General features: G+C 40.3%; 1 protein-coding gene and 1 pseudogene across 5 annotated transcripts in view; one reads left to right on the forward strand and one right to left on the reverse strand.

The window, feature by feature from the left end:
* The window catches only part of MIPEP (mitochondrial intermediate peptidase), a 231,029-nt gene that overhangs the window by 210,217 nt on the left and 6,000 nt on the right, over positions 1 to 14,812 (reverse strand). For all 5 annotated transcript variants that reach the window (XM_059684463.1, XM_059684460.1, XM_059684459.1 and 2 more), the window contains exons 3-4: positions 11,997 to 12,085; positions 9,075 to 9,161 (exon numbers count right to left, since the gene is read on the reverse strand). In XM_059684463.1, the coding sequence (XP_059540446.1) occupies positions 9,075 to 9,161; positions 11,997 to 12,085 (176 nt within the window). The remainder of the gene's footprint in view (positions 1 to 9,074; positions 9,162 to 11,996; positions 12,086 to 14,812) is intronic.
* Positions 687 to 2,531, forward strand: LOC132228291 (serine/arginine-rich splicing factor 10-like; annotated as a pseudogene).

Below are 14,812 nucleotides of genomic sequence, written 5' to 3' on the forward strand. Positions count from 1 at the left end.
TTGTTAACATAAAATAATACATTTTAATAAAAATTAATATTTTTTCTTCAACATTAACTTACCAGACACTAAATAACTGCACAAATTAATAAACGTAACACAAATAAACCTATTTTTCTTGTTCTCTGAAAGCGCAATATTTTCTATTGTGCGCACCAAACAATTCAGTCCAAGACTAATGAGGTGGCAATCAGCTGCTAAACTATTCGCTGCTAGTATTAGTGGAGAGAAATGGTGCGCCTGCGCGTAAGGGAAATGAATGCAACACAATTATAGTAATCAGTCATTAGCGAATGTTGTAGTTTGTTATTGATAATTATGTTTAACAAGATATTGTAAAAATTAAATTACAAAATTTTTATTAAAACGTTTCTTACATACTGTTATATTGGCTGGGCCACAAAAATATTCCCATGGGCTGCTAGTTTGACATGCTTACCCTACTTGTAAGCCTGAAGCCTGGGGATGTGCCCTGACCAGGAATTGAACAGGCTACCTTTCCATAGACAAGACTACACCCAACCAACTGAGCGACACCAGCCAGGGCAAAAGTCTGCAGTTTTAATATTATCAAATAAATCTTTCCTTTTGTGGTCTGACTTTGGTATCATGAGAAGAAAGACCTTCCACATCCTAAGATTTTCAGTACATTTATGATTTCTTTAAAAACAAAACAAAAAAGGATTCAGTGCTGGAGCTGTGGATGGTTTGTTGAGCCCATTAGTGCTCCTGCCTAGACTCACGCAGTCGTCATGTCCCGCTACCTGCGTCCCCCCAACACGTCTCTGTTCGTAAGGAATGTGGCCGACGATACCCGGTCTGAAGATTTACGACGTGAATTTGGTCGTTATGGTCCTATAGTTGATGTGTATGTTCCACTTGATTTCTACACTCGCCGTCCAAGAGGATTTGCTTATGTTCAATTTGAAGATGTTCGTGATGCTGAAGATGCTTTACATAATTTCGACCGAAAATAGATTTGTGGTCGCCAAATTGAAATACAGTTTGCACAGGGAGATCGAAAGACTCCAAATCAGATGAAAGCCAAGGAAGGGAGGAATGTGTACAGTTCTTCACGTTATGATGATTATGACAGATACAGGCGTTGTAGAAGCCGAAGTTATGAAAGGAGATCAAGAAGTCGGTCCTTTGATTACAACTGTAGAAGATCCTATAGTCCTAGAAACAGTAGACCGACCGCAAGACCACGGCGTAGCAGAAGCCATTCCGACAATGATAGACCAAACTGCAGCTGGAATTCCCAGTACAGTTCTGCTTACTGCACTTCAAGAAAGATTTGAGAAAGCGGAAAGAGAACCAAAGAAGGGCAGTTCAAGCGACCAAAGGGTGGGTGGAAGGTGCTGCAGTATGAATACTGTGTGAATATTTTGACTCTGGTCTGAAAAGATAAAAGAATGTTATTGAAACTACATGGAATAATTGAAGTCCCTTCAAGTTTGAAAGTAAGCATTTGAGGACAAATAAAAGGAAATTCAGCTTTGTACTTGTGGAAACTAATCCCTAAATCTGAATAGGTTTATATTGATTCATGGATAACAGGTCCATAATAAATTACTGGAAACTAGGATGTCTGAATATCACGGTAGACAGCCTTAAGTCTCCTACAGTGCTTCTTTTGGTCTGTCTGAAACTAAATTGGGTGAGAAAAGGCATGGTCCAATATAAACTTTTTCTTGGTTATCTCTTAAAGTCAGATACATTTTTGCTATTGGCAAATATTGCCTTTGTTCCAGTGCCAGTGTTTTACTGTTTAATGGTTTGCTTTGTTGGCATCTGAGTTTATTTACCTATATGCCATGTGCAGTTTACATCTTCCTTAAACACTATTCCCAGGTAAATTCTAATTATAATACTTGACATCCAGTTAAGAGGTTCCACATCTCTTCTCACCTCTTTCTTAGCATATTCAGCAAACATTTACTGAGCCCTTATTATAAGCAAAAATTGTATTGGATAATTGGGAGGAAAATAGATTTAAAATTCATTTATTCAATAAAAGTCTGAGCACAATCTAGTGAATAACATTACAGTATGGCCTCATTGTTTTGAGGTGTATTGTTTGACAATATTTTACACCATTATCCTAATGTAATTATAAAACCCAATATACTATCAAAGATAAGTAATTTTGTGGTTACCTGCCATTAAAAAGTATCTGGTATTTTTGTTTGCATCCCATTAATACAAATAATGAAAAAATGATGTTTTGATCTGTAATAAACTGATTTATTGTGCAGTGACTGTAATATACTAGAATTATATTAAATTGTTAACTGACTCCTCAAACACACATTAGGAAATAATCCCCCCAAAAGTATTTCATTTTGCATTAGATATACAGGACACTGGGTGCTATAATTAGATTATTTTGAGGCAGACAGTTGTTATCCCAACTGATTTAGTATGTTCTGTAACTGAAAATGTTCGCCAAGTTATACTTTTTAGTGATTGACATGTACATTTTGTAGGGGACATGTTCTGTGTATAGTGAATAAATAACTTTTATAGTATCACACACAAAAAAAACACACTTCAATTTTAAGTAATCGACTTTTCTCACAAAATAGCTATCCATTGACCTAACATCATGACCTAAAAACCAAGTCTTTCCCTTCAAAGGTAAAAATGATACTGCTACCACATACTAAATAGTTTTATATATATTTGTGTGAGTCCAATGTATCTATTTTTCATTGATCTAATTTACTATTCTATAAGTATAACTAGAAGCCCGGTACACAAAAATTTGTGCACTCGGGGGGGTCCCTCAGCCTGGCCTGTGCCCTCTCCCAGTCTGGGAACCCTCGGGGGATGTCCACCTGCTGGCTTAGGCCTCCTCCCAGGGGGATTGGGCCTAAGCTGGCAGTCAGACATCCCTCTGGCAGCCTGGGAGCCCTTGGGGGATGTCCATTTGCGAGCAGAGAGCAGGCCTAAGCTGCAGCCGGACATCCTTAGGGCTGCTGAGGAGGTGGGAGAGGCTCCCGCCACCACCACTGTGCTGGCAGCCGTCAGCCTGGCTTGTGGCTGAGCAAAGCTCCCCCTGTGGGAGCACACAGACCACCAGGGGGCAGCTCCTGCATTGAGCATCTGCCCCCTGGTGGCAGTGTGTGTCATAGTGATCAGTCATTCCCAGTCATTCTGCTGTTAGGGTCAATTTGCATATTACCCTTTATTATATAGGATTGAGGCCTGGTGCACAGGTGGGGGCCAGCTGGTTTGCCCTGAAGGGTGTCCTGGATCAGGGTGGGGGTCCCCACTGGGGTGCCTGGCCAGCCTGGATGAGGGGATGATGGCTGTTTGCAGCTGGTCACACATCCTTCAAGGTGGGGGTCCCCACTGGGGTGCCTGGCCAGTCTGGGTGAGGGGCTGAGGGCTGTTTTCAGGCTGGGGGTGACTGAAGCTCCCAACCACTCCTTTTTTTCTTTTTTTTTTTTTTTTATTCTGGGCCAGCTTTAGCTTTGAGGCTTGGCTCCAGTTCTTAGGCCTCCACTGCTGAAAGTAGGTTTCTGGCCTTTGCTTACAATGTTGTGATCCTGCTGGCTGAAGCCCGGCGGACTAAAGCAGGTTTCTGGGGTTTTGTTTAGCTTCTATATTTGTTACATAGTTGCTTAGAGTTGCAGCTCAGAGGCCTGCAGCGGCAGGCGGGGAACGTTGGAGTCCTCCGTCACTGAAGCAAGCAAGCCTCATGTTAGTTTCAAGCTGCCTGGCTGCCGGCCGCCATCTTGGCTGGCAGTTAATTTGCATATTGCCCTGATTAGCCAATGGGAAGCGTAGCGGTCGTACGCCAATAACCATGTTTCTCTTTTATTAGATAGGATGCTCTTTCAAATACAATCTAAAAGCCTAAGTGACCGAAAGACCGGTCAACTAGTCGCTATGCTGTGCACTGACCACCAGGGGACAGACGCTCAACCCACAGGATCAGGCTCCCTCCTGTCTGGATCAGGCCTGCGGGGATTGGGCCAAAAACAGCTATCCAACATCCCCCGAAGGGACTCAGATTGTGAGAGGGCACAGGCCAGGCTGAGGGACCCCCTCTAGTATTTTTAATAATATATCTTATCTGATAGAAATTCCCTTTTTGTATTTTACCAGATTTTTTTCTGCCTATTCTGGCATATTTATGATCTATGACTTCAAAATCATTTTAAGTAGCAACAAAAACATCTCCCTTAGATATAAATTGAATAGCATTAAACTTACAGACCAGTAGAGAACATTTTTGAGTTTGCTTTCTTCTTATCTAAAAATATAGTGAATTTCTCAATCATCTTACATGTTTCCCAGGTATGTGTGTGTGTTGAGGCTCTGTAGTCTGCTTTCCTGAGTATTCCAAGGTGCATTGCAACTTCTGTTGCTCTTGTGAATGGTATCTTCCCTCCATTTGCATTTGTTATAGTCTTTACATACAACAAAGATCTTCATGGTTTTGGAAAACCCCTAGTAAAATAGGTTTCTTTTGGTAGACTTCTCCAAGAAGGAAGATACAGTATGTCAGATTTCCAAATTTACTGATCAATGGGACTTTTCTGGAAATACTTTGGAATAATACTAGTATTTCAAGGAATACATGTAAGAATAAGATGGTGCCCTACTCAATTTAAATTATTTCTTCTATACAGTAACTTGCTATGACAAGATATTTTATTAAATCTATAATCCTTTGTTTAGCCATTGCCTTAGACTTTACTATATAAAAGGTTCCTTCTAAGTGCTAGCCAATACTTTTGAGGATGTACAAGTGCTCTAAGTTTCAGTAATTATTCAAATTCTTGTTTCCTCCCACTTACAAGTTATCTTTTCTTTCAAAAACAGCAATATCCTACCCAGTTTATTTTTCCTAATACAGTTATCATTTTGTTATTTAAAAAACCCTACTGGAATTTTTAAAATTATTATTGACAGTATTATAGATGTCCCCCGTTACCCCCTTCTCCCACTCCCTGCCCCACCCCAGGCCTTCACCACACTTTTGTTTATGTCCATTGGTCATGCACATCCTATATAATAAAGAAGTAATATGCAAATTGACTGCCACGCCCTTGCACAAGATGGCCACCCCCATGTGGTCACAAGATGGCCAGCAGGGGAGCAGTTAGGCGTCAATCAGGCTGGCAGGGGTGTGGTTAGGGGGTGATCAGGCTGGCAAGCAGAAGTGGTTAGGGGCAGTCAGGGAGGCAGGCAAGCGGTTGGGAGCCAGCAGTCCTGGATTGTGAGAGAGATGTCCAAAGGCCAGTTTAGGCCCAATCCCACAGGAATCAGGCCTAAACCGGCAGTCAGACATCCCCCGAGGGGTCCCAGATTAGAGAGGGTGCGGCTGGGCTGAGGGACACCCCCCCCCAGTGCACGAATTTTGTGCACCAGGCCTCTAATCCTATATAATAAAAGCCTAATATGCTAAGTGTCCAGTCGTTCCTTCAACCAATCAAAGCATAATATGCTAAGGCTGCTCAACCACTTGCTATGACATGTACTGACCACCAGGGAGCAGACGTTCTGACTGGTAGGTTAGCTTGCTGCTGGGGTCCAGCTGATCAGGACTGAGTGAGATGCGCCAGACACACCCTGGAGCTCTCCTGCGGTCTCTCCCTGGCTGGCCAACCTCCCTCGTCCCTCCCTAGCCCTGATCATGCACCAGTGGGGTCCTTCGGCCTGGCCTGTACCCTCTCGCAATCCAGGACCCCTCAGGGGATGTCGGAGAGCCAGTATCAGCTTGATCCCGCAGGCCAGGCCAAGGGACCCCACTGGTGCACGAATTTGTGCACCGGGCCTCTAATCTACACTAATAAAAGACCAAGATGCTAATTGACCATACCTTCACTATGCCCATCAGCCAATCAGAAGAGTATGCAAATTAACCAAACAAAGATGGCCGTTAAATTTGCATACTGCAGGCAGGGTGGGACAGCGCCATCTGATGCCTGCCCCGCCGCCATCTGGGCCTGCCATCTGCGACCCGGGGTGGCGGGGCAGGACAGCACGATCCACCACCCGATCCGCCGCCATCCGGCCCTCCCGTGTGCGGCCCGGGGCGGCTGGGTAGGACAGCAGCGATCTGCCGCCCACCCGGCCGCCATCAGCCCTCCCGTGTGCGATCCGGAGCGAAGCTGGACAACTCCAGGGCCGGTTCCAGCCGGAGCCCGGCCAGAGCGAAGACCTGGGTCCTGGGTGCCAGAGGCAAACTGATGCCAGCAGCCAAGGGAAGGGAAGGACTATTGCACGAACTTATATGTATATAAGTTCTTTGGTTAATCTCTTCATGTTTCCCCCCAGGCCTCCCCTGATATATGTCAGTCTGTTCCATGACTCCATGCCTCTGGACATATTTTGTTAATCAGTTTATTTCATTCATTAGATTTCACTTATAAATGAGATCATTTGATATTTGTCTTTCTTTGACTGGCTTATTTTACTCAGCATAATATTCTCCAGGGCAATCCATACTGTCACAAAAGATAAGAAACCCTTCTTTTTTATGGTTGCATAGTATTCCATTGTGTATGCCAACGTACCACATCGTTTTCATCCACTCACCTACTGACAGCACTTGGGCTGTTTCCAGATCTTAGTTAGCTATTATAAACGCTGCTGTGAACATGGGGTGGCGGGGCGGGGGCATATATTCTTTCTGATTGGTGTTTTGTTGTTTTTAGGATATATTCCTAGAGGTGGGGCATTAATCAAACATTAGTTTCATTTTAATTTTTTTTTAGTAAATTCCATACTGTTTTTCATAATGGCTGCACCAATCTGCATTCCCACCAGAAATGTACTAGCATTCCCTTTTTTCCACATCCTTGCCAGCACTTAATGTTTGTTGATTTATTGATGGTAGTCATTCTGGCACATGTGAAGTGATACCTCATTGGAGTTTTAATTCGTATCTCTCTGGTGATTAGTGATGTTGAGCATTTTTTCATATGTCTATTGACCATCTGTATGTCCTCTTTGGAGAAGTGCTTATTCAGGTCCTGTGCCCATTTTTTAATTGGGTTACTTGTCATCCTTTTGCTGAGCTATATGAATTCTTTATATATTTTGGAAATTAACCCCCTTTCAGAGGTGTCATTGGCAAATATGTTCTCCCATTCAGTGGGTTCCTTTTTCATTTTGATGATGGTTTCTTTTGCTGTGCAAAAGCTTTTTAGTTCCATGTGTTTATTTTCTCCTTTGTTTCTCTTGCCCTAAGAGATGTATCAGTGAAAATTCTGCTACGTGATATGTCTGAGATTTTCCTGCCTATGTTTTCTTCTAAGTTTTGAGTTTATTCTTGTATATGGTTAAGTTGGTGATCTAGCTTCACTTTTTTCCAAGTACCTGCCCAATTTTCCCAATACCATTTGAGACTGTCTTTACCTCATTGTATGTTCTTAACTCCTTTGTCAAATATTAGTTGACCAGGATGATGTCAGTCACTTTCTGGGGTCTCTGTTCTGTTCCATTGATCTCTAGGCCTATTCTTGTGCCAGTACCAGGCTGTTTTGGTTAAAAGATCCTATTGGAATTTTTAGTAACATCCAGAAATGTGGTATGTATCCTATTAACACAAATATTTTGTATCTAAAATGGTATGATAGTCACAACTTTTAATCACTAAATATGGAAAAGTCAATTTTTATTAAAGTTAAATAATGGACCTGTCTGGGTAGCTCAGTTGGTTAGAGTGTCACCACAATACACCAAGGTTGTGGAATCTCTGGTCAGGGCACATACAAGAATCAATTAGTGAATGCATAAATAAATGAAACAACAAACTTCTATTTCTCTCTCTCTCTCTTTCTCTCCCTCTCTCTCTCTCTCTGTCTCTCTCTCTCATTCCCTCCCTCCCTTCCCATGTCTCTAAAATCAATAAATGATTTTTAGAAGAAATTTAAAGTCATATTATGAATAATCTGCTGTTGTCATACCAGCTGAGAATAAATCTGGCAAAATTAGCAGTCATTTAACTTTTACTTGTTTTGCTAATAAGGCAATATAATGCTAAATACAATATAGTTATAATAAAGACAAACTATTCTGATGGTATAGCTAGCTTTACTAGTATACTGAGCATAGGATCAATGTGCAGCAGGACCAAATAAACATCTGCATACCAGACAATCAGGTAAAAGCATCCCTCAACACAGCCTTATTATGCTACTCATACATCATGCTACTCACATACCAAATTAACACAAGTTCCCATTATCAACTGATCCCTGTTGGGTAGGGCTTCACTTTAAGTCACAAGCCACATGTGGAGACAGAAAGAAGAGAAGGAAGCAGGAGGAGGGAAAAATCAAGGAGTCAAAGGAAGAAAGTGTCCCATAAACAAAAAGTAGATAAGTACAAACAGGTAAGAAAAATGTTAATATCTGTGCTATGACACAAAAAATACCTAGGTGGGTTAATGACAAACCCTACAATACCTATTTTATAGTAAATAAATTTGAGCAAAGAAATATGATATCCAAAGTCCAATATCAAATAGTTTTATGTATTCACTTAGAAATTAGGCCTTTTCAATTCAGATTAACAAATATAATCTAGTGAACCACAGCAAATCATTGCAAGGATTTTGACATCCACCCAGTAAATAAAATCAATTTGTTAATATCTTCTGGTGATATCAATTATGGAACTTTAAGCATGAAGCTAAATGTAATTATCAATAGTTTATAGGTATTCATTAATTCTTTAGACACATACTGTAGCGCATGAGTATTGTAGGTGCCAAGGATGCAGCAGTGAACAAAACAAACCAGATTCCTATTCTCAAGGAACTTCCAGAATAGTGAGGTAGAAAAAGAAAAACAAATTAACAAATAAGTTAATGTTGGAAGTGATTAGGACTAAGAAGAAAAACAAAGAGGATTAAGCATATGATCTCATATAAAGTTCTTAGAGGAGATACCATTTGAGTAGAATCCTAAAGAAAGTGCAGGAATCATGTAGCGATACCTGTGGAGAAACACTCCAGACACCAGGGGGTGTGAGTAGAGAGACACCCAGGAGGAGTCTTCTAGTCTAGCCTCTACAGTCACAATCATAATAAATGCAAGGGAAATGAGTACCTGGTTTCTGGATCAAGGGAATCCATGAGTTTTTTATCAGCTAGTAATTTTTGCAGGCTTTGATATAATTCCACATTTGTGTTCAACCTATAAAAATTACAAATAAAAAAATAAATGATTATCTAATACCTACTTTTTATTTTACATCAAGAGAAGGATGTCAGATTCTAATGTCAGAGGCCAAAAGATTGAAGATTGTTTTATTTCTTCATCTGGACTAGGAATAGCATAACCATATTTAATGTATCGACAAGCAGTCAGTTGGGTGAAGTGTTAAAATACAAACTGTTTTGGACGGTAAAAGGATAAATTTAAAGTCAGTCAGCAGCTGGAGCCCGGAGAGCAGAGAAGAAAGAGGGGAGGGAAGAAATGTGGTTACCGGTGATTAGACCCCACTGCCATTGAGAACCAGTCCATTAGCAATATGCAACAGCCATTTGTTCTGGAGTCAGGAGAGGAGTGAGAATGGAAGGGAGCACGAACAAACACAAAAGTTTTGTAGTTCTGAACTGAGTACTCTAGACACTGGACTGGCTACCTTTGCTCATCTGGATGAGAATGACAGGCCCACATTATGAGAACTCAAAGCCACAAGCTTCAGAGCCACACACTCAGGCTGCAGCACAGGCCCTAGTACTATGCTGTGACCTTGGCCAAGTTATTTGAACCCTTCAGCTACTTAGACCTCAGGTCACCCTAAGGGTTAAATGAGATAATGTGTGTACAGCACACACTCCCCATACTAATGAACCCTAGATATTGTTAGGTAGCCTGTCAGCCTGCCCTCTACCTGAGTATTGCTCTCAACCCAACCCCACAGTACCACCTTCAGGTCTTGAGTCCTTCTTCCCTGGATGCCAAGAAGCCCTAATACTCTGCTAAATAGTGAACTGGTTCTAGACACAATGTGTCCCTTGCCTATTGTTCCTCAGGGAAGGGCCAGGTTATAAAAACCATATACCAATTCCTACTCACAGACTCTTGGATGGTCAGGTTCTCCAGTCAGGTCACAATAAAAATCCTGCAGTTTTTAATAAATCAAAGGATTTCTGTTGCACCATTCTCATGTGCTACCCTGAACACCAAGGGAACTGAGTTAGTCACCTCCAATCAAAAAACACTCAACAAGAGCAGACACATCACCTCCTCTCCCACCCCAGTCACTCATCCCAGGAAACCAGGAGGAGAAAACCATGGTTGGTTGTCCATCTCCTCTAAGCTTGCACACCTAAGGAGCTAGTCCATGTCAAAAGGGCAGCAGTTTAGCGGTAGCCTGCATTGTACCTTCTTCAGAAGTTTGAGCAAATCTCCCACATGTCTCTTAAGTCATAAGATCCTCATATAATATCTATACTTTAGTCTATATCCGGTATTAATTCTAAACAAACACACCTACTTATAGGCTTTTATTCCACTACTGAAAAATAAGTCAATTCTACACATGCACCTAAAATCATTGTATTTTTCACAGATTAACTGAAGCAGTTAGTTAAGATATGACTCAGGTAGACCAAAAGAGAAAATGAGCCACAGCACTCAGTGAGAATAAAAAAATCAAGGTCTAGTGAAGGCTATGAGTTGATGGATGACTTTACTTTTGGGTTCCTGGGCTGGTCTCAGGGCAGCAGAGGAATGTTATGAATAACAAAAGACTGAAACATTGTCCAGTGGAAGTGAATACTTCGGACACTCTTGATAACACTTCACAACCAATAGGGCTCCCTGTTGTCCTCCCAGACAAATAAGAGCCCATTACACCAGACAGAATCAGGGCACTTTAGGCAGGCAACCCAGGCTTTGGCTCTGACTCATACCTTGGGGCCTTTCCCTAGGCTATACTCTCTCCCAAGGAGACCCTAATTTCAGTCCCTTCTTCATGTTCAGTGTCTGGAATTTGCAGGGACCAGATGTATCCCATTCAACAATTTGATTTTCAATGGCAATAACAAAAATGACATGTCTTGTCCCAAAGAGATCCCACAATGCTCAGTGGAGAAAGCAGCAGCAGCACATCCTGTAGCATCAGGTCCTCCAGGAAACCTTGTTGAACTGGAGAAGTCACCTCCACACTCGCCCTGCTCCTCATCCAGATTCTGCTTTGTGAAAGTCTTCCCGTGCTGACTGGCCCTGATTATTTGGTTGTGAATTCATGCCAGGTGAGCACAGTGCTCTCAGTAGCTTTAGACGCTTTCTGGCTTTCTGGCATGGCATCATGCACCTAAGTGTTTTTCAATATGGCACTGTCCACCTCCAAGTTATTTTAACAAGCTGCTTGGAACTCTCGGAGATGGCTTACAATATTTAAATTTACTTCAGAATAACTTTTAAATAAGTCACTTCATCATAGTCTCAGCCGGCCTCAGCCCTCCCAGAATGTTTTATCATCTCTCTAGATGTGTCTAATTCCAAATCCAGAGGGACTGCAAGGCCACTGTGTAGAGATAATGTTGGCTTCTTGCCCTGTGGTCCAGAGCCATCAACACAACAACAGTTTAATTACATGACAGTCTAAACTCCAACTTACCACTGAGATACTAAAAAAACAAAACTGACTTAATATAACCAATGATAATAAGGATATTTGAGGTTTGCCATGTTCCTGACACCTTTATGAGCACTTGTATTATTTTATCTTCATCACAACCCTCAGTGGCAAATCATTTTATTACCCCATTTACAGACAAGGAAACTAAATGACAAATAACTAGCCTAAAGTCACACTGCTTGTGCAAGGAAGATGAGAGCTGCTGCCTGCCCCCTGGGCCCTCCCGATTGCCCATCACCCTGGGCAGCTGTGCAATATTCACACATACTATCCCCCACCCTGCTGGGGAGAAACAAGCCCCACATATACATTTCCTAGAGCACAAATCCACAAAACTACATCACCCAATACTGTAACGAAGGGGGAAGAAAACATACTTTTCTACCACGGTGCCAATACTTCTACAAGCTTCTTCTGCTGCCTCTCTGAATGCTGGCTCAGGGTGAGCAATTTTCACAAAATCAGCCTAATGAAGAGAAAAGACAAAACCAAAAGGGAATTTGATGGGAAGCTTTCTTCCAAGATCTAAGGGGGAAATGAAAAACCTAGTTTTAAATGTGCCATTTGGCTTGACCTATGCATTTCCATTACTGAAATTTTCCTATCTAGTAGGGAGGGCAAAGCAGCTTCTTTCTGAACATTATTCTGTTATTCCTTGGAACCAAGTTTGTTTCGGCCCAAAGATTTTAATATTTTTACTAACTTTCTTTTAGAATCTTTCTTCTTCTAATGTCAATATATACCAAGTGAATTCTTCCTAATTCTACAATTCAAACAAGCAGATTCTTGTTCACATATTCTAAGACTTTCTAATTAAACTCATCTACAATATGGTTCTCACATGTTAACCTGGATTCAGAGAATAACTCTTAGAGACTTTTCTTTTTTCTTTTTTAATTGACACATACTACAGTTTCAAAACTGATTTAACTACATTCTAGCCTTTGTGCAGAAAACAAAGGCATATTCTTTCTTTAAAGCCCTTATAGTAAGTATGAATTCCTAGTCCTAATCTAAAGGGCACACAGCTACCACTGCTGAGAGGCTGCTATATTGATCTTAGAATCAAACTGAGCTAGAATTCATATTTCAATATGAAATCAGGTAAAACTAGATTTTACTTTTCATGTTAATTGCAGTACATTGCAAAAAAAAGCAGGAAAAAAACAAAATGCTACACTATTTTTCCTTTATCCTCCAAGAAGACATGTATGACGTATAACAAAATAAGATCACAAGTAAAATTTCCTAATTTTATTATCAAATACTTTTTAACAACAAATGTTTAAATCCATAGTTATATACAACTTTTGATGAAATACTAACAGTATTAACGCACCTGAAAACTGAGCTATGTAAAATTAACAATATATTGTATAAATCGTCAATTTACATGTTGCAGAATTTATAATTGATATTAAAACTTAAAACACTAGCATACTCATTTGTAGTAGCGATGAGAGAAACAATTCTGTTACACAGCAAGGGTATTAAAAAAGAAAAGTAAAGCAAAATGACAACTTGGTAGAAAATACAGTTTTTAAAATCATTGTCTTATAATGGTATTAAATTTACTGACAGGTAAAAATCTTAAAAATTCAAAAAGAAAGAAGGTTCTTTGAATTTTTTCCCCCCAAAGACATATATTAGTTTTTAATGTGATATTAGACTTCATAAATATAAAAAACCTTCACAAATAGGACAAGCTATGGGGCAGAGAAGTTAAAATCTTTTAACAAAGGAGCAAAAGCAAAAAGGTGGAAAAAGTCCTAGAACACTGCTTAATTAAGATTGAGGCTAAGACAACAAATAAACAGTGAGTCCTGGGATTTTTTACATAATAAGCCAATAGTCAATTACACATAGTGAAAATCACTGACATTTTGTTTTTCAGATTTCAGTGATATAATTCAGCAGGGAAGGGAGACCTCCTTTTTGGCAATACATCTCATATAATTTACATCATTCAAAGCACTAGCATACACTTACTAAAGGAACAGAAAGAACCAAGATCCATTAAAACTGAGACCTAACAACCAGGGGCCCACAACGTATCTCACTTCACTCCTGAAAAAAAAAAAAAAAAAAACCCTTCAAAATATTTTATCAACCTCCTTAGAACTAGGACGTTTACTGTGATTGTGTGATGAACTGAAAGGTGTTACTGCTCAATTTAGTTGTATGGGAAAATAAAACATTTCAGGAGAAAAAAAATGAAGAGGCTTTAAATTAGGTGAAAGAAGTCAACCTCAAAAGGCATATATGATTCCAATTACCTGACATTTTAGAAAAGACACATATAAATATGTAGGACAGTAGTTGCCTAGGGGTAAGAGGTGGGGGTGGTAGTGTAATTATTAAAGGGAGCTTTTTTGGAGTGATAGAATATTTTCATACTCTGTGGTGGTAGCTACATGAAAAATGAGTTAAATTCATAGAACTGTACCACTTTCCACCCAAGAAGTCAATAATTTTTACAGTAAGTAAATAAATACTCTTTTAAATGATGGGAAGGCTAACCAACTTTCCAGCCTCTCTGGGTAAGGTTTCATCATATCTAAGCAGCCAGCCAGCCCCCAGGAGTATACAAAACAGCAGGTAAGAACATGAGCTCTGCAACCAGACTACCTGGACTCAAAGCCCAACTTCTCCTTACTGGCTAGTTGACCTTAGACACATCATTTAACCTCTTAGTGCCTTTCTTTCCTCATCTGAAAATTAGATATGGTGAGAAGGTTCAATCTATTAATCCAGGTAAAGTGGTTATCACAGCCTGGTGCTTAGTGAGATTTAAAAACAAGTTAACACTATAATGTTCCATGAGGTCAGAAATTGGGTCTGTCTTAATCAGGACTATATTCCTAGTGCCTATTACAGAGCCTGGCACGGCACATGGTGGGGGCTCAATGTTAAATGAATGTGAAGAAAGAACTATATACAGTCCAACACCAAGGAGACAGCAGCATGAGTGATCACGATCTTGCATCATGTACACCACTATAGTCACCTTCATTGATATGACTAATCAAGACGTGATTCTCTTGGGCTGACAAAATCATGCCTTCTGCCTTAGCAATGGGTTTTGTGTTTGAAGAAACCTAGGTACACTTCTATTTCAACTTCAAGATATTAAGAAACAAGCATTTTTAATATAATCAGTTTGATGTTAAAACCTTGCTTTTAATTACAAAAT

This window comes from Myotis daubentonii, chromosome 2 (genome assembly GCF_963259705.1).
Source record: "Myotis daubentonii chromosome 2, mMyoDau2.1, whole genome shotgun sequence".
Taxonomy (NCBI): Eukaryota; Metazoa; Chordata; class Mammalia; order Chiroptera; family Vespertilionidae; genus Myotis; species Myotis daubentonii.